General features: G+C 39.9%; 1 protein-coding gene across 1 annotated transcript in view; it reads left to right on the top strand.

The window, feature by feature from the left end:
* The window catches only part of FAM184B (family with sequence similarity 184 member B), a 114,655-nt gene that overhangs the window by 42,801 nt on the left and 51,457 nt on the right, over nt 1–20,397 (top strand). Inside the window, exons 2-5 of the mRNA XM_020992690.2 lie at nt 6,024–6,758; nt 7,576–7,711; nt 8,714–8,841; nt 10,605–10,814. Coding sequence (XP_020848349.1) covers nt 6,024–6,758; nt 7,576–7,711; nt 8,714–8,841; nt 10,605–10,814 — 1,209 coding nt within the window. The remainder of the gene's footprint in view (nt 1–6,023; nt 6,759–7,575; nt 7,712–8,713; nt 8,842–10,604; nt 10,815–20,397) is intronic.

Consider the following 20,397-nt stretch of genomic DNA (forward strand, 5'->3'; position numbering starts at 1 on the left):
CAAAGAATTTGAGACAAAGTAGGTATCCATCAAATTGGGGAATAGCTGAAGAAATTATGTTAAGTGAAAATAAATGGATATTTTGTTCCATGAGAATGATTAATCTGAAGCACAAGAAACTTGGGAAAACTCATTTGAACTGGTATAAAACAAAGAAAACAGACCCCAAAGAACAATTTATAATATGACCGCAATGACATAATGGAAGACAACATGAAATATTTCAGTATTGTGATCAATACAGTGATTAGTCTTTTCCAGTCCCTCATCCATTCATCTGTTGAATTTATCTTCCTAAAGCACAAGTCTGATTATGTCACCCCCCTATATAATCAGCTCCCCCTTGCCTCCAGGATCAAATAAAATCCTCTTTTGGCTTTTAAAGCCCTCCATAACTTTGCCCCTATCCACTTTTCCAGTCTTCTTACGCCTTACACTCCCCCACCTCCCCATCCCCGAATACCCTGTGATCCAACGATACTGGCCTTTTTGCTTTTCCTCTCTAATATTAGACATTCTACCTTCAGACTCCATTCATTTTCATGGTTGTCTCCCATGCCTGGAACTCTCTCCTTTTTCTCTGCCTACGCTTCACTGGTGCACTTCAAGTCTTAGCTAATCCACTTTCCTCAAGAAGCCTTTTCCAATCCCACTTAGTGTTAGCAAGTTCCCTCTCTTGATTGTATCTTGTTTATATATAGTTGTTTGCATGTCATTTCCTTCATTTGACTCTAAGCACCTTGAGAGCAGGGACTGGTTTTTTTTTTCACCTTTCTTTAGATCCCCAGCACTTAGCACCTTCATAGAAGATATTTAATAAATGCTTATTACCTGAATGAATTAACTATTCAATTATTATTTATTAATCACCTTGTGGAGAGATACAAGGACAAATGTAGGACAGTTCTGGCACTCACAGAACTTAAAATTTACCAGGAAAGATAACTATTTTGTCATTTCAGTCATGTCTGACTCTTTGTGACCCCTTTTTGGAGTTTTCTTGGTGAAGATATTAGAGTGGTTTGCCATTTCCTTCTCCAGCTCATTTTATAGATGAGGAAACCGAGGCAAACAGGGGTAAGTGACTTGCCCAGGGTCACACAGCTAGTAAATATCTGGAACCAGATTTGAACTCAGGTCTTCCTGACTTCAGGCTCAGCACTCTATCCATTGCACCACCTAGCTGCCCCAGGAAAGATAATATATGCACACAGTTAAGATAACAATTAGAAATATACTCTAAGTGCATAGAAGGGGCATAAAGGTCTCCTGGAGAGTAGTGGAAGGAAATAAATTCAATCAGTTGTCAAATCTTAACTTTCTATAGATCGATGTCAATATATTGATGTCTAGATATAGATAGGTATAGATATAAAGATATGTACATACACAGGAGAGATGGAAAGTAATCTCAGAGGGGAAGGTATCAGTAGCTGGAATATGTATACACACACACGTATACATATACGTATATGTGGAGAGAGAAAGAAGAGAGAGAGAGAGAGGTTCTAGAAGGCAGGGACTATTTCTACCTTTCTTTGTATCCCTAGTGTTTAGTACAGTGCCTGGAGCATAGTGACTGCTTCATAGATGCTCATTGATTTGATTTGATTTGAAAAAATTACTCTCAGCTGTAGGATCACAGAGTATGACGTGGAAGAGATGGTATCTTATCTGGGTCTTAAAGGAAGAGAAGAATCTCCATGGGGAGAGATAAATGGTTTAGGTTGGTGGGCTGGCAGTGAGGGGAGGCAATGTGGAAAGGCATCCAGAACACTCTAGCTGTGAGAGATGACATGAGCTAACACACGAAGGCAGAAGACAGCTCCAGGGAGGAGTTCAGGAAACAATCTGATTTAGGTAAGACAGAGGACATCAAAAGAATAATGTGAGACGACACTGGGAAGGTAGATTGGAGGTAAATTGTGGTGCACCTTGATTGCTAGGCTAAAGACTTTGGATTTTATTTAATAGGCAATGGGAAGGCTCCTATGGGTTTCAAAAAGCAAGCAGTGTGACATCAGAGCTGTACATTAGCTAGATCCATCTTTCAGTCTGTAGAGCAACTGGAGGGAGGGAGATCAGTTAAGAGGGTATTTTTAGGGTTATTTCAATTTAAAACATATTCATCAGTTCATTTAAAAAGCATTATTACACCTCCTCTATGTGTAAGGCACTGGGGATGCAAAGAGAGTGAAAAACAGCTCCTTTCCTCAAAGTCTTTATGTTCTACTTTAAACAAATAAATACAACATAGTTTGAATAAGGAGAGAGAGAACTAACAGCTAGGAGGTTCAGAAAAGGATGCAGCACCTGAATTGAGTCTTAAAAGAAGCTGAGGATTCTGATAAGTTGGAGGTGAAAAAAAGTGCATGTTCTAGGCATGAAAAATGGCCCATGTGAAGAATGTGAATGAAAGCTGGAGATGAAATACACAGTCTGAGTTTCATTGTGTGGGTAGCTTGACTTCATTTCAAAGAAAAGTAGCAGTTATCTGTCAATGAATCAAACAGTAAGTGCCTGCTTTGTACTCAGCACATGGGGAGGATATAGAGAAATAGAAAGCATGGTTCCTTCCTCCATGGGGCTTATTACCCAACTGATGCTTGTGCACCTTGCTGGAGAAAGTCACAAAACATCTACCGTAAATTTATTGAGAGGCAGCATGATATAGAGAGTTGACCTTAAGGCAAGGAAGAAATTATCCAAGTCTCATCTTGGCCACAAGCTGGCTGTGTGACTCTGGGCAAGTGACCTAACCTCTTCATGCGCTGGGCATCTATGATGCAGGAAAGGTGCCAGCCTGCATCAGTAGAGGGACTTTCTTCACCTAAGAATCCTGTACACCAATTCTCTACACAACTCAAGTCCTATAAATGTATTATGGTAAATAATCTCAGGAAAATCCTCATAATGCTGCATGATAATCCTATTCTGCTCTTATAGGCAGTGAGAGCAGTGGTCAGTAATTGTTCCCAATCCTTTATTTTTCTCTTGAAAGCCCGCAGTTGAATTCTCATCTCCTTATACTTAGAACAACAGATGAATTGTTTCCTACTTCATCGAGGCCACCTAATGGGAAATCCTTAATTCCCCTCCCCTGTTCCTCAACTGTTTTGGCAAACATCACCTATTCTTTTCTCCTTTCCTACTGTCTCAGAAGGAGAAATTTTCCATTAATTCTAGTAGCTTGTTGGTTTGTCCTTCATAATTTGTTGTGACTACAGTCACATCCTTGACAGAGAAGTGTAAAATTAGGGCAGCATTCTTTTCAAAAAGATTTCTGGCCTCAAAAGATGGGAGGTGTCCGTATCCCTCTATCGGGACTTCTGATAAAATTCTCACCTGCCTTCCATCTCGATTAAGCTTCTCTCTTCCTTCATTAAGTTTCAGCTCTTCCATCTCGATTAAGCTACTTTTTCTCTAGCAGCTTTAATTTCTTCTTCTCTGTTGACTCCTTCCCATCTTCTCAGGTCTCCCCAATCCTAAAAGAACCCTTTGCTTTTGATCCTCTTCTCCATCTAACAACTATACCATCTCTTCCCCCCACCCCACCCCATTCAAATACCAGACTTTTGAGAGAAATTGTCTACTTCAGGTGCTTCCCCTTATTCATTATCTACTTCTTCCTTGAAGTACCTGTAGTATGACTTTTATCCCTGCCATTCTATTGAAATTATTCTTCAAAGTGATCTCCTAATCTCCAAATGGAAATAGAGAGTGATGGATTTGGAGTCTCATGGCCTAGGTTTAAATACAGGATCTGCCATGTGTGACCCTTGGCAAATAATAAATTCTCTGGACCTTAGTTCTTACATCTGTAAAATAAGAGATTTGGACTATAAAATCTCCAAGGTCCTCTTCAGTTCTAGATTAGAGGATCTGACTTAAATCCAATGCCTTTTTTCATTCCCCCTTCCTTAGTAGCATTTGACCATGTTGATCACCCCTCCTTCTGGAGACTTTCTCTCCTCCCTAGGTTTCAGAGAGAACCTCTCTAACCCCTTCCCCTCTGTCTTCTCTTCTGTCTCATCAATCATCTTTAAATTGAATATTCCCTAAATTTGTGTCCTTGGCCCTTTATTGTCATTAAACCCTCTTCCTTGGCAATCTCATTTGATTGCACAGTTTCAACTAGTTGTTTTACATTGTTGACTCCCAGATTTTTATATCTGGCCCTGACCTTATTCCCAAGTTCCAGACTCATATCTCCAAATATATATAGTATAACTCTGCTTTTATGTTTTGCTAATCTCTTAAATTCAGTATATCCAACACCAAGCTTACAACTTGTCCCCAAGACCTGTGCTACCTTCTGACTTAAGTATTTTTCTTGGGGCACCATCATTTATCCAGTCTCCCATAATCAAAACCTTTGTGGCATTTTTCATTCTGTCCTGTCATAATTTCCCTTCCTTCCATTTCATCCTTCACCCTCTAAGTCTGTACTTTATTTCCAATCCATCCATCCCTTTGATTTCCCATCCTCTGGCTCCACTTTTATCCTATCTAAATCTAAATCTAAATCTAAATTGTACTTAACCAACACAACTTTACATTGTTACCTCTTGTTACATCCTTCCTCCCTTATCCTTAAGCCATTTATACTCAGTTGATTTTCAGCTTTGGGGGTGATTGCCCCCACCATCAACCTTCTCTATTTCCACTCACATACTGCTGAATGCCAATATAAGAAGTCATGTAAGTGTAGACTGGGACCTTGCTACCATATTGCAAATATTTTTATTGTACTTTAATTTGCTTTCTACTCCTCTTGATACAGTTCCAAATCTTCTAAAATGAAGAACGTCCAGAAGAGGGTGACCAAAATGGCAAAAGGCCTTTACATATGCCATACATTGACCAGTTGAAGGAAGTGGGGGTGTTTAGGGATTTAGCCTTGGGAAAAGAAGATTTGGGGATGGAAGGGCATGCTACGTCTTTAGTATTTGAAAGGTTATCACATGGGAAAGGGATTAGATTTCCCCTTGTTTGGTCCTAGAGAGCAGAACTGGGATCAGTGGGTAAAAATTATAGAGGGCCAGATTTAGGTTTGATGTAAATAAAAACTTTCCAGCATTTAGAGCTGCCCCAGAATGGAATGGGCTGTTTTGGGAGATGGTAGGTTCTTCCTCATAAGAGGTTTTCAAGCAGAGGCTGGATGGTCATTTGTCAGAGCAGTGCAGAGCTGTGTGTTGAACTAAATGGACTCTGATATATCTTCCAACTCAGATTTTGTGATTCTTATTTTCTGAAACAATCAAACAATAAGCATTTATTAAGTGCCTACTGTGTGCCAGGCTCTGTGCTAGGCACTAGGGACATAAAGATTAAAAATTAAACAATGTTGGGGCAGCCACGTGGTGCAGTGGATAGAGCACCAGCCCTGGAATCAGGAGGACCTGAGTTCAAATCCAGCCCCAGACATTTACTATCTGTGTGACTCTATGCAAGTCACTCAACCTCTAATTGCCTCCCCACCAAAAAAAAAAAAAATAAACAGTCTCTGCTCTCAAGGAATTTACATTCTATTAGAAGAGACAACACATACAAATATAAGTATGTTTAAAGCACATACGAAGCAAAATGTTTAGGGAAAGGCCAAACCCATGATTTCCCAAGTATAGGGTATTCCCAGTGAGGAAAATCCATCCAAGGCTTATCTGCGTGGGGCACTGAGATGTTAAGTAACTGGCCCTCCTACACCTGCCAGTAATTGCCTGAGGCAGAATTTGAATATAGGTCTTCCTGGCTTTGAGGATGGCTCTCTATCCATCATGATGGAAATAGTATGAATAATAATGATAATAGCATTTGTATGGCACTTTAAGACCTGAAGAAAATGCTTTATAGATATTATCTCATTTTATCTCACAACAACTCATCCACTTCTCTCACTGATTATGGGATCCACATTCATGAAAACAGAAGAATTCTCTTGTAGTCTTGGCAGACAAAATATCTGGTGAGCTTCTGTTACCTTACACTGAAAGAGCTTTTTTTTTAACCTTCTTCCACTCTAGGTGATTTATGCCTTGAACACTCGAAATGATGAGTATGAAGCCAGTGTGGAGGCTCTCAGAGAAGCTCACCAAGATGAACTTCAGAACATTGTTGCTGAGACCAAGGCCAAGCTCCTACAGGATCAGAGCAGCACGCTAGAGCAAGACCTTCAGAAGCGCATTCAGTCCCTAGAAGATGCCCTGGCAGAGCAGAAGAAGCTGACAGAGGAAGCTCTGGCAGAGTCCGCCATGTATAAGAAGCAGACAAAAGAAAAAGAGTTGAGAGCAGAGACCGAACATGCCGAGAGGATCATTTCCCTCTCCAAGGAGATGCTCGACCTCAAAGCTGACTTTGAGAAGAAACTTCAACACCAAAACCAAGAGTCCTCGGAGAGCCCCCAGAATGAAGGCAGGGGGTTTGCTAAAGAGAACCCTAACACAGAGGAAGAGCTGGCCCAAAGCCACAGTGAGGAGATGCTGAAGGCACACAGGACATTGGAAAAGCTCAGAGCTGAGAACCAGCAGCTCAGCAAGGACTATGCCCTGAAAGCCAAGCAGCTCCAGGCCATGCAACAATCCGTGGCTGAGGCCCTGAGGCAGTGGCAGCAGGAGGAGGCTGAGCTGAGGAAGAGTTTCCAAGTCCAAGAAATGGCTCTACAAGCCCAAGTGAAGAGGCTGGAAATAGATTTGCAGTCTAAATGCCAGAGAATAAGTGACTTAAAGAAGTATTCCCTGAAACTAAAGGAAAAGATTCAAGTAGGTTGTAAAATACTGCTATAGTTTTGAATTGGGTTAGAACCAGCAGTGTGATGGGAAATGTTTAACAACCAGCTCTCGGGGTAGAGAAAGTGGGGATGTGCACATGACACATTTTTAAGTTTTATCTGCATTATTAACATTTTCATCAGTTTCTGCCCTGATTTGGAGCGCTTGCTAACTTCTGAATTGTAAATGCTCACACTGAAAATTTAACCCTCAGCTCTTATGAGCTGGTTTGAGCTGGCTCCAGGGCACCCCCTGGTTGAACTCATAGACATGTAGAAGGCTAGAGCTAGAAAGGACCCTGGAGACCATCCACCAGGGATGGTCACCTTTTTAATGTCATGGAACTCTTTGTCAGTCTGATGAAGCCTAGGGACCCCTTCTCAGAATAATGTTTGTAAATGCATAAAATAAAACACATAGGACTACATAGGAAACCTATTATGTTGAAATACAATTATCAAAATATTTTAGAAAATAATTTCATGAGCCCCAGCTTGTTAAGAACCCCAGATCTAGGCTAAGTCCCTCATTTTACAGAAGAGAAAGTTGAGGACAAGAAGCCTAGGTAAGTGAGTTGCTCAAACCTAAGGCATTAATTATATTTCATAGATAAAGAGGCACGCTACAAGCAATTCTGCATCCTGGGAATTAGAGGTACAGCCCTCTGATAGTTTTCTGAAAACAGATCACTATAACTGTGGGCATTTATGTAGCAAAGCGAATTGCCACGTGAAGCCAGACTATGGCAACATGTAGTATGGGCAGGTCATGGATGCCAGAGAAATGAGGACTCCAACATCTCTTTTAGGACTTGGACATCCAGCTCAGGGCAGCACAGCGAGAAAACTTGGAATCCAAAAACACTGCAAAAATCCTTGGGGAGAAACTAGCTATTGCAACAGAGAAACTCATGCTGCAGGAATGCCAGATATTGCAGGAAACAGGTAAGTTGCTCCAGAAATTTGAAGCAGCTTTGTTGAGGCAATGGTAAGCACAGCAGAGAGAATATTTGGAGAAGCTCGGCTGAAGAAAAGGAACTGTCTTGGGTGGGTCAGGCTGGCCAGTGAGCTAGAACCTAGTCGTGTAATTAGGTGGACATTTGGCTTTGGAGCCCAGACCCAGAGAGGAGGAGTATAGAATCATTGATTTAGAAATAGAAGGGACCAAAGAGGCCATCTAATCCAACCCCTTCATTTTATGCTTGAGGAAACTGAGACCCAGAAAAGGTTAAATGATTTGCCTAAGGCCACACAGAGAGTAAATGGCAGAGTCAGGATCTGAACCCAAATAGTCTGCAAAATGAGCTCAAGCCTGAAAGCATATCCAGGAGGAGGGTTCATGGAACTAGAAATGTACCCAAGAACAGATGAGATGCTGGGGTCAAGGTGGGGGCTCCATTTCCAGGAATTCATTCAAGTCAATAAGTATTTAATAAGATATCTACTAAGTGCCAGGTACTGTGAGAGAAAACAAGATCAGTAAGGTAGAGCTCCTACCTCAAAGGAGCTGATATGTTCGTGGGGAGACAAGTCTTAAAAACACACAGAGAAACAACAGCATGAAGCAGTACCAGATGAGTGGCAGAGACAAGAAGTGTTAGAAGGGTTCCGAGGTCGCGACTGCTATGGGCCAGAGTACCTAGGGAAGGCTCCATAGTGGAGTGGAGCTTGGAACTGAACCTACAAGGACAGGTACAATTTAGATACACGGAGGCAATGTTGGGGGGGCAATTGTTATGGGAGGAATTGCATGAGAAATAAAGAGGTGAGCGTGAACATGACATATTTGAGAGACAGCGAATAGAGCAGCCCAGACTGGCTAGAGCATAGAATTGTGAGGGGGATGGACGAAGTTAGAAAGCTATATTAGAGCCCGATTGTGGAGGGCTTGGATATGTGACCAAGGCTCAGGAACTTCTGTGTGAAGTTTAAATGCTGCATTTACAGATGAGATGAAGACGTTACTTGGTTCCCAGAATGAAGCAGATGTCTTCAAAACTGCCAGTTTCTGCCTGCAGCAAGAACAGCTGTCCATCACAGAATGTACATGTGCCAAAAGGAGTGAAGATGCCCAGGTAGGTGTTCCTTTCTGTCTGGATGCAGGGAAAATTTCAGGGGGTTAGTCCTGGATTTACAAATGGGGGACAAGACTTGCAGTTCTTTCAACTGAATTAAAAGAGTTGTAAGAGTCATTTCAATTCAACAATAATATTTACTAAGCTCCTGTTGTGTGCAAAGCATTGTATTAGGTGCTGAAGGGATTCAAAAATAAAAAAGATGGGGCAGCTAGGTGGCACAGAGCACCAGCCCTGAAGTCAGGAGGACCTGAGTGCAAATCCGGCCTCAGACACGTAACACTCACTAGCTGTGTGACTCTGGGCAAGTCACTTAACCCCAACTGCCTCACATAAAAACAAACAAATCAAACAAACAAAAATAAAAAAGACACCTTAAGGATGTCAGTTTAGTAGGGAAAGGAACAAGACAAGATAAGACAGATTATTACAACTCAATTAGAATTTACTAAATCCTTAGAAGATTGAACAGAGTGCCTGGAAAGTTTAAAGAAGAGAGATAGAGGTCAACTTAAGAAGACTTCTTGGGAAAGGTAGTACATAAGGAGGGTTTTGAAAGATGAAAAGGATTCCAATAGGTAGGAAAAGCAAAGGAAAAACAAATATTCTAGGTGTGTTTGACTCAGAAACAGGGACAGTGTCTCACACTTAATTTATCTAACTGTAGGGTTTATTGAATACAAATCTCATACACGGAAGATTAAATGAAGATCTGTGTGTTCTGCTCTTCTCAAATATTGCCTGATATATATCCCTGTCTTTGTCTTACTAAAGACAGACACATAGCTGTTCCCAAAAGGTTGGCTCTACCAAGACACTAATAGCCCAACTCCTAGCTGGTCCACAGATGTTAGGGGCTGTGCAGTTTTACGTTGAAGTAGACAGAAGGAGTTGGATATGCCAATCTAGCATGAGCAAACCCCAATTAGAGATGGAAGAGGAAAGGACAGAGTTTTAGAGTTATGCCAATATTAAAGGGGCAGAAGGAGGAAGAAGGGCCAGCAAAGGAGTTAGAGAAGTAGGAGGGAAACCATGACAAGTACCAAGGGGGTAACCGGCATCAAAGCAGAAGTGGTCAAAAGTGCCAAATGATGTATAGAGATCAAGGAGGGTGAGGACTGAGAAAACACCTTTGGATGGACTCTAAGAAAGTCACTGGTGACAGAGAGAGAGAGAGAGAGAGAGAGAGAGAGAGAGAGAGAGAGAGAGAGAGAGAGAGAGAGAGAGAGAGAGAGAGAGAGAGAGAGAGAGAGAGAGAGCTGCTGCAACCCCCCCCCCCAGCATTTATTAAGTGCTTATTATGTGCTAAGCACAGTGTTAAGTGCTGGGATACGAAAATACAAGCAAATAAAACAACTCCTACTTCAAGGAACAGATCCTGTGTTTCTAGAGTTGACTAAGTAAAAGAACCTCTTAAATGTCTAAGATAAAAAGCTCATAAAATTCACTGTACCTTGTGCTGGGTGCTGTAAAAATCAGCATTTCAACAATGGAAACAGTTGTATGTAAGAGAACTAGTGCATTTTTAATTTTGAGTCCAATACCTCTCTCTCTCTCTCTCTCTCCCCCTTCCTCCCCTCCTCTGCCTCTCCCTTCTTTGCTGCTGTCTTCTCTCTCTCTCTGTCTCTCTCCTCTCTCTGTTGCTCTGTCTGTTGTCTCTGTCCTCTTTCTTCCTTACTCCCTTTCTTTTTCACATATGTGTATATATGTACATACATATATACATGTTTCATATATGCACATGTGTATCTACCTATCTATAGGCCAAGGAGGCTGGAGCTGCTTTTGAGAGAGAATATTTGAAGCAAAAACATGAAATTGAGCTTCAAAAAATCAGGCATCAGACAGAAGAGGTGAGAACACATCTCAGGGAGCAGCTGGTGAAGGGATTAGAAGACTTGGTAAAGAAACACACCATGGAAATCAAATCAACTCAGTCGTCCATGGAAGCAGAAAGAAAGAAGCTACAAAAGGTGAGACTTTCCTTCCAGTGACAGGCGCAGCCTCTTTTTTGTTTTTTATTTTTTCAAACAGCGTGATATGTCTTGGAGGTATGTGTTTCCCTCTGTTGGTTATTTCCAGTTCATCGTGTCTACATCATGTTTGTACGTGGTTGTTTGCTTTTTGTCTCCCTTGTTAGACTGTGAGTGCCTAGAGGTCAGGGACTGGCTTTTGCCATTCTTTGTATCCTCAGCACTCAGCACAGTGCTTGGCACATGGAAGGAATTTAATAAATGTTTATTAACTGAGTCATTGACTTCAACAATGTCTGAAGTACATCTTTTCCCAAAGAACTTGATCTTATATTTTTCTGGCTTCAAAAACAAGGAAAATCAGCACGTTTGACTACCTATCATCTATCTATACATAAATGTGTGTGTGTGTGTGTGTGTGTGTGTATATTTATATCTATATATACATATATAGATATATATGTAAACATGTTTGATTATAAGCATGTATATGAATATATAGTCAAACAAGTTAACTGTCCATGCATTCTTTTACATTATGCCATGATGCCTCTGGTGAGTAGCATTATTACTTTGGAATCACTTCTACACATGTCATCTCATTTATAGACATTTTCATCTCCATTTTGCAGACTAGAAAATTGAGATCCAGAGATGATAACTAACTTGCTTAAGATCTCAGAGCACATTTGTGAAATGTGAATATGTACACATGGTGTACACACATATACATGCATATTTGTGTATATATTGTATGTAATAACAATAGCTAATATTTATATGGAACTTACTATGTGTCAGGCACTGTATTAAGCACTTTACAGTTACTATCTCATTTGAGTCTTACAATACCTGGGAGGTAGGTGTTGTTATTATCCCCATTTTACAGATGAGGAAACTGGGGCAAACAGAGGTTAAATGACTTGTCCAGGGTCACACAGTTAATAAATGTCTGAGGTCACATTTGAATTCATGTCTTCCTGACTCCAGGCCCCAGTGTGGTGTCCATTACTCCACCTAGCTGCCACAATTATATATATTAATAATAAATCACACAATGTTATACAATATGATATTATATATATAATTAATATAACACTACATTTAACAATTAGTATATAATATTATTCATATGCATTGTGCTTATTAAATACTCTACTATTAATATTAATAATATGTTATATAACATTGTATGATATATTATTAATATATTATATATGATTGGGGCAGCTGGGTGGCATAATAGATAGAGTGCTGAGGTTTGGGGTCAGGAAGACTTGAATTTAAATATAATTCAAATTATATTAGATATAATATTATATAGAATATACTGTATGTAATTATATCATATCATATATAGTATTCAATGCATTATATTTACATGCACACAGGGGAGATGGATTTAAGAGACATTGAGGAGATAGAATTGACAGTACTTGGAAACTAAATGGGAAGTATTAGAGAGAAGGGAAGAAGTCAGAGGTGATAAAAGAATCTTTATGACTCAGGTGTCAGGGACCAAAAAGAATGCCTACCTATAGGTTTTCCAGTGAGGTACATCATGTATGTAAATGGGAATGTGGTCTGACCTGCCTTTCCCTCTTATCCAATCTGTGTAATAAAGCCATCCTGTACTTGGGGTTCTACTGTACGGTCTCCCCTTTCCCCTGTGCTGTGACCAACCAATTCTAAAAACCAGGCCCAAAAGAATGACCTAACGCACTGGCATTCATCTCCATACCTAACAGCAATCAGTGAGCCAGACACTTGTCTCCTGGAGCCAACAGGTTGCCCTGGTAACCTGCTAGCTCCAAAAGAGGCTGAGTGTATAAATCTCACTAAAACTTCCATCACCATTCTGTTACTGGCTCAACAAATGAATCATGTAGAAATAATCTGTGCTCCCTCATTTTTCTTGCTCATTTCTGTATTTTGAAGAGGTTATATTTCCCAAGTGGTTTTAGCCTGGACTTTGAAATGAGGCACATAAAATAAGGAGAGATAAAACTGTTATTTCCTGAAAGCTTGGATTTATAGATTCAGAATGGTCTCCATTCTCCCCTATGTAGTTAGGTAGGCTCTATCTTCTGGTCACCTTGAGTTCTGGGGGAAGACAAGCCTGCCTGGGTACCCTTATGTATCCTTTTAGTACGACCTGAGAAGATTCATCCTCAGGCTAAAGGAAGAGAGAGTATGGGGTAGTTGGACCCCCGGGAAGTTTATCTTTTTTCTGTTCTAGAGTAGAGAATTCTACCTAACCTTGAAAGGGAGAATAGAGCCCATTTATATGACCATAGAATGTAGAACTGAAGGAGACTTTGGGAAATCATTATCATTTAACACATAAGAAACTGAAACCCAAGGGAGAGGTAACTGAATCCAGTTACTCCAAATCCAGTGCTTTTCCCACTATTCCATACTGCTTATATAATGTCAAAGTTAACTATTCATTTGCATAGCCATACTTAACGTGTATATACTTCAGTGAACAGCCAATTGGATTCTCTGGAATTTTGAGATTTTTTAATTTAAGGGCCATATAATATATTAAATGATTTCCTATGATTTCACAGCTTAGGATCACAAATTTTAGAGTTTGAACAGATCTTAGAGATCATCAAGACTAGTCTCTTCATCTTACAGATAAAGAAATGTAGGCCTAGAGGAGCTAATTGACTTGATTAAGGTGACACAGTTGTATTAATATTTAAATGGCAGACCACAAGATACAGTGAGATTGTCCTTGGTTAGCTAGAAATCAACTCCCATTCAGGATTTAGTTTAAAAAAAATCAATGTTCAGATTGTATCTGGGGTAAGATAACATGCAGTTGACTAAGCTTTCTATATCTGCAGTCTTATATAGTCATAATTTGATGTCTAGAAATAGATGCATAAAACATTCGAGCCAGAAGCCATTGCCTTAGACCATAGAGGCCATCTCATTTTACAGGTGAGGAAATTAGGTAACAAAGAGGTGACATGACTACCACTACCCATGATCAGACAGGTAGTGATAGAGGCAGGACTAGTAACTGGTTCTCCTAACTCCTAGTCTAGTGTTATTTCTAATATAATGATGACCCTCAGTTTCCAAAAGTGCCTTCTGTACCATCTGAGCTTCATGTGACTTCATCTTCTAATAAATAGGACTAATCTTTTAGGTTTGAATACATAGTCAAAGTCTTCTGTTGAAGTAGGGAGCAGACAAATGAGAGGCAGGGTGGGTTGGGTAGTGATAAGAGCGCAGGTCTGGGAATTAGGAGACCTGGCTTCTATTTCTAATCCTGGACCATTCATTCATTCAATCTGTATTCATCGAGCACCACTTAGGTACAAGACATTGTGTTGGGTGCTCTGAAGGATATTGGGAAGTAGAATACATGATTGCTCTTCTCATGTAAATTACAATTTAGTTGTAAAGGTACACAAATAATTATTATTGAAGTCAGAACTTTGTAAATGCCATATAACTGGTACAAATGAAATCAATATGTTATTTGGGGACAAGTCATTTACCATTACTGTGTTCCAGTCTCCTCTTTAAAATGGGAGGGGAAATGGCTTAGACTGGATGACTTCTAAGGTCCTGTCCATTTCTAATATTCAATGAAGTATCCTGGATTCTCCTGTTTTTCTGTTTCCCTGTCATTCTCTCCCTTTTCATTTAATAATAACTCACATTTCAACAGCACTTTGTTTTATGAACCTTCTTTATAATAATATCCCTGTGAGGTAGGGAGTGCAAGTATTATTATTTCCATTTACAGATGAGGAAACAGGCTCAGAGAGGTTATTTCACTTGGCTGAAATCACAGGTGTAGTTAGTGTTGGAACCAGATAAGTTCTCTTCTTGTTCTCATAGCCTGTGAATCTAAGTTGGGGGATGGGCTCAGTAGCCCATGGAGATCTCTCCCAGTCCTAGAGTTTTGTGGTTCATATTTTGACATTGAAGTCTTTCATCTGTTTCGATTTCCTTGTGACCTTGGCACCTTTGTCTTTCTTACTCTTCACCTCCTACACAGAGTAGATTTCAGAACTTTCTTCTTGAAGTCTTCAAGGTCATTTTTAGGCTGAGTTGGATAATGGTGCATTTTCTTTTAAAGTTGTTGAGTCAATCTAGAGCAATTTGTTTACTGACAGTCAACTGGTGGTTGAAGGAATATATGTAATGGGCTAATGAGCTCCCAGGGCAAATAGCTTGAAGGAATTCCAAACGCCTGCCAGATTCTTCAGAACCTAAGTTTAAGTTTTCTAACTCCAAAAAGCTCTACTCAACCAACTTTTTTTCCCCTCACTCTTGGAGAATTTAATTTTGAGCTTTTCTCCATAAGGCAACTGCCATGGCTGGTTCCTGTGATTGATTCTATGTACCATGGGAAGCTTAGTACAGAAAGTAAAAATAGAAATAACAATTTTCTGAGGTTACTGATCTTTCCCCAGAATGATTTTTAATTTATCTTTGTCACTCACGTGAATATGTTTGGACAGAGTTTGTGAGTATATGCAAAATGAGTTTTTGGTTCAAGAAAACTTTCTGTTGAAGAGAAAATAACCTATGGAGAAAAATTCAAAAATGTTAGCTTGAGACTTATTTTTGAGAGTTATCTAAGAATAATAATAATAATAATAGCGGATATTTCTAAAACACTTTTTGGAAACATTGTGCATTTCATTTGTGACCCAGAGGTGAGTGCTATTATTATCACTATTCTACAGATGAAGAAACTGAGGCTCTATCACTTACTAAGCTGAACTGTCTGTTGTGATTTTTGAATAATTCATTTGATGTCTCCAACTTTATGTGAAATAGGGATAATAATGATACCTATACTAACATGCTAATCTGTTTCATCTAGTCAGTAAGTATTTATTAATCACCTACTGTGTGTCAGTCATTGTGCTAAGCACTGGGGATACAAAAAGAGGGAAAAGACAGTTCTTGCCCTCAAGGAGCTTACAATCTAATGGAGGAGACAATAAGCAAACAAACACATACAGTGCTATATATGGGATAAATAGGAAATAATCAAAAGAGGGAAAGCTCTAGAATTAAGAGGGGTTAGGAAAGACCCCCAATAGAAGATGGTATTTTATTTGAGACTTAAAAGAAGCTGAGGAAGCAACTAGATGGAGTAGAGGAGGGAGAGCTTTCCATGCATGGGGGACAGCCAGAGAAAATGCCTAAAGCCAAGAGATAGAGTGTCTTATTCATGAAGCAGCAAAGAGGCCAATGTCACTGGATCATAGAGTTCATGATGGGGAGTAAGAAGACTGGAAAGGCAGGAAGGGGCTAGATTATGAAGGGCTTTGAATGCCAAATAGAACATTTTATATTGGATCCTGGAGGTAATAGGGAGCAACTGAGTTTTTTGAGTAGGGGAACGTCATGGACTTGTGCGTTAGGAAAATCACTTTTGGTGTCCAAATGGAGGATGGATTAGAGTGGGGAGAAACTTGAGGCAGACAGTCCCACTAGTAGGCTATTGTCCAGGCATGAGGTGGGTGAGAACCTGTGTCAGAATGGTGACCATGTCAGAGGAGAGAAAGGGGCATATTTGAGGGCTGTTACAGAGGTGAGATTGATAAGCCTTAACAACAGATTGGACATGGGGAGATGAGAGGTAGTGAGGAGTCTAGGATGACACCCAGGTTTTAAGGCTGATATACTGGGAAGATGATGTTGCCTTGATAGTAATAGAGAAAGTAGGACAAGGGAAAAGTGTAGGGCAAAAAGTAATGAATTAAACTTCGGACAGGTTGAATTTAAGATATCAACTGGACATCCAGTTCAAGATGTCTGAAAGGCAATTGAAGATGTGAGACAGGAGGTCAATACAGAGATTGGGCAGGTTAAGTAGATTTGAGAATTGTCAGTTTAGAGACAGTAATTAAATACCTGGGAACTGATGAAATTACTCAGTGAAGTAGTATGGAAGGAGAAGAGAAAAGGACCAAAGACAGAACCCTGTGGGACACTTAATATTAAAGGATGTAATCTGGATGAGGATCCAGAAAAGGAGACTAGGAATGGTTGATCTGATGGGAGGAGAACCAGGAGAGAGTGGGTTCCAAAAACTTAGAGAGAGAGAAGAGAGTGATTGATAGTGTCAAAGACTGCAGAGAGGTCAAGGAGAATAAGAATTATGAAAAGGCCATTAGATTTGCCAAATAACCGATCATTGGTAACTTTGAAGAATGGAGAAGGAAATGGCAAACCACTCCAGTATTTTTGCCAAGGAAACCCCAAATGGGGTCACAAAGAGTCAGACATGACTGAAACTATTAAACAGTAACAACTTTAAGGAGAGCAGTTTTGGTGGGATGATGAGGTTGGAAGCCAGTGTATAAGGTTTTAAAAAGAGAGAGAGAAAAGGGAGACTCCCTTTTCAAGGAGTTTAGTCACAGAGTGCTGGAGGGATATAAAATGATAGTTATCAGGAATAGAAGGATTAAGTTAGGATTGGGGAGACATAGGAAAGTTTGTAGAGAATAGGGAAGGAGCCAGTAGAGAGGGAGAGATTGAAAATAAGTGGTAGGGTGGGGTTAATAGATGGGGCCAACTGTTAGAAGAGATGGGATGGAATGGGATTTCTTGCACAAGTAGAGAAATTCATTTTGGTAAGGAATAAGATCATTTATGAGACAGGGGTGAAGGAGGAGAGAGTGGCAGAAGGCCACATGGCTCTCCTGAAGAATAAATAACACAATGTATGTGAAACATTTTGAATCTGTGAAGTGCTAGATAAATATCAGCTGACATTGTTGTTTTCAGTAATAATCATGGTATTGGGAGGCAGTATGTTGTAGAGGAGATAGAAAGTGGATGAAGGAGGCCTTGAAGCCTGTCAAAGATATGGGTTCAAGTCCTGCCTCTGAGACAGGCTGACTGTATGACTGACCCCGGACAAATCACGTAGTAGGTCAGTGCTCTAGACAACTGTAAGACTCCGAGTGGCAGAGAATGTATTGACCAGCATCAGTGGAGAGATTTTCATCCTCTGGGAGTTTCTTATACTAATGAAACCACAGATCCACTTCCTCTCTTTAGTAGTTCTCACTTAATGTTATCATGCACATGCCTTCACCTCAACACCCCATCGTGTGTGATCAAAGTATCAAACTGATGAGACCACAGTAATTTAGTAAGTGGAGGACAGAGACAGTGACTGACCCAACAATCCTGGTTGCTGTTCTTCATTCTTGCTGCTAAGACTGTTTCACAAACAGGGTTGGAGCCATCATTTTCCTCAGAAATCTGATGTAATTTTCATGATCGCAGACCTCTGGGCTAAGCTTCTGGGGGAAAAAATTGTTTAGAGGTAGGGAATCACTGGGGGAAAGGGCTGGAATATTTTTATTTTCAGTTGCTATTCATTTACTTTTTTTTTTTGTCTTTCATGAAAAGCAATTAGTATACGTGCTATTGAGTTCTTTAATTCCACTATCCTGGCCTGGGCAGATCCCACCACAGGAAGTGTTCATTCTCCTTAATCATCCATCATCCATGATATCTGTTCTAGCTCACCCCTTGTCTGAAGATCCCATGAGATGGTCAGTTCTAGGTTTGCCTCAACCATCTCAAGTGTGTTTTGATCCACCTTGATCCACTATGGAATTTGGTTTGAGCCCACTTGAATACAGAAACAAATGGTCTCCCCAGAAGCCATAAGGATGGTTGCTGTAGATCAGAATGGGGTCCATAGGACCAATCATTCAATAATTAGAAAAGTTGTAAAAGGGAATCATAATCATAGAATCTCAGAGTTGGAAGGGACATCAGGGCTCATGTGGTCCTATAAAAAATCCCCTCTACAGTCTTTCTGACCTTTTCTTGAAGACTCCCAGGGAGGAGGGAGAGCCCACTATATCCTGATATAGCCCACTCTGCTTCAGGGCATCTTCAATTATTTTAAAGTTTTTCCTTACATCAAGCCTAAATTTATAACTTTGCCTGAGAGCAAGAACTAGATTCTGTTTGAAGAAATAACTTTGCATTTGCATCCACTGCTCTGCCCACCCCCCTCATCACTTCTCTTCTGAGCCTTCTGCATCCCTCAGCTCCATTCTTCCATGATCCCTGGGGTTCTCCCCAGTGAAAATAACCAAACAGACTCATCACCTTCAGTGGGGGTGTTTTTTCACAATTTGTCTTAAGGTAAAATTGGCAGCAGTTTGCATCATGTTTATTAAGAACCCTGGTTAGGCTGTCAGGGTTATTGTAGGTTGAGAATGACATCTCATTTTAGAAAATGAACAATCATTCCTTCATGGATATGACAACTCCATTCTTTTTGTGAAGAGAGAATGTGCCTTTTTGAATGGTGTGATAGCCCTGTGTTTCTGTGTTTCCTTGGTTCCATTTACCTTTTATTTCCAAATAATTGACATTGTGATGGCAGTTGTTTTGATGAGTTTGTTGGCATATTTTTAATGGATCTAGCTTCAAAGTACTATTGTATAGAAGGTTGCTTAGCCTTCTTGGATAGTAATGATAAATAAATATATAGCTACAGGCTCCATAATCCATGGGGAGGCTTCTCAAGCAAGCTGTTAACACGTTGGTAGTTTTAACTCACAGGCAAGCACTTTTCTGTTCAATTGTCATCTCAAGTTTTAAATCAGGTCACAAAATTAGAAAGGCTTTTGTTCTGGAAAGTAAATTAGAAAGGGTCCCTGCAAGTTATATGTCTGTATAGGTAAGACCATCACTTGGAAACACATAGGTCAATGAAGGAATAAATAAAAAAGCATCCATTAAGTATTTACTGAGTTCAAGCACTACGCAAAGTGCAGGGGATAAAAATACAGAAAAGGGGACATCCTCCTTCATAGAGCTTATATTCTAACAGGGGAAGACAACATGAACAGAGAAGTTGTTGCTGGGAGTTTTGTAGTTGGAGTAAGTGGAATTACAGAGCAATTAACTGATTGACAGGTACTTTCCAGGAATGGCATTATGGATTTGGTTTCTGTTCTCAGCTCTAGTGCAATGATCTGGTAAATCCAGGTAATGTAGACAGCCAGCCGGATAATATAGGAATGAAAGTATTACTTTTTCTACAGTAAAATCTTTTGTTGTGGTTAGAATTATCCAAATAACTGGGAAAACTTCTTTCTCCTCAATTCTTGTGGACTGGTCAGGCTGTCAGAGCAATAGGTCAGGCCTTTAAGGGAAATATATGGAAATAAGTATACAGAACTCCAGAAATGGCATGACTTTGTACAGGGATAATTCTTCTATTTCTCTTTGTGGAAGTCAAATTCTCTACTTTTGCTCTTTATTCCATCCTCTCCTGTCTCCTTTGGGAATCTGTCCCTTTGAATATCTCATCTCATCCTTCCATCTTCAGTCTCTCTTTACCTACTAGGTTCTTTTCTATTGCACATACATTGGCCCAGGTCTCTCCTATCATTTATTTTTTTTTAATTATTACTTATTTTTTGTTAGTTTTGGGTTCCAAATTCTCTCCTTCCCTCCCATCCTTCTCCCACCCACTGAGAAGGCAAGCAATATACTAATTACACATGTAAAATCATGTAAAATGTATTTCTATATTAACCATATTGAAAAAAAGCAAGCA

Source organism: Phascolarctos cinereus, unplaced genomic scaffold (genome assembly GCF_003287225.1).
Source record: "Phascolarctos cinereus isolate Bilbo 61053 unplaced genomic scaffold, phaCin_HiC Scaffold_9;HRSCAF=440, whole genome shotgun sequence".
Taxonomy (NCBI): Eukaryota; Metazoa; Chordata; class Mammalia; order Diprotodontia; family Phascolarctidae; genus Phascolarctos; species Phascolarctos cinereus.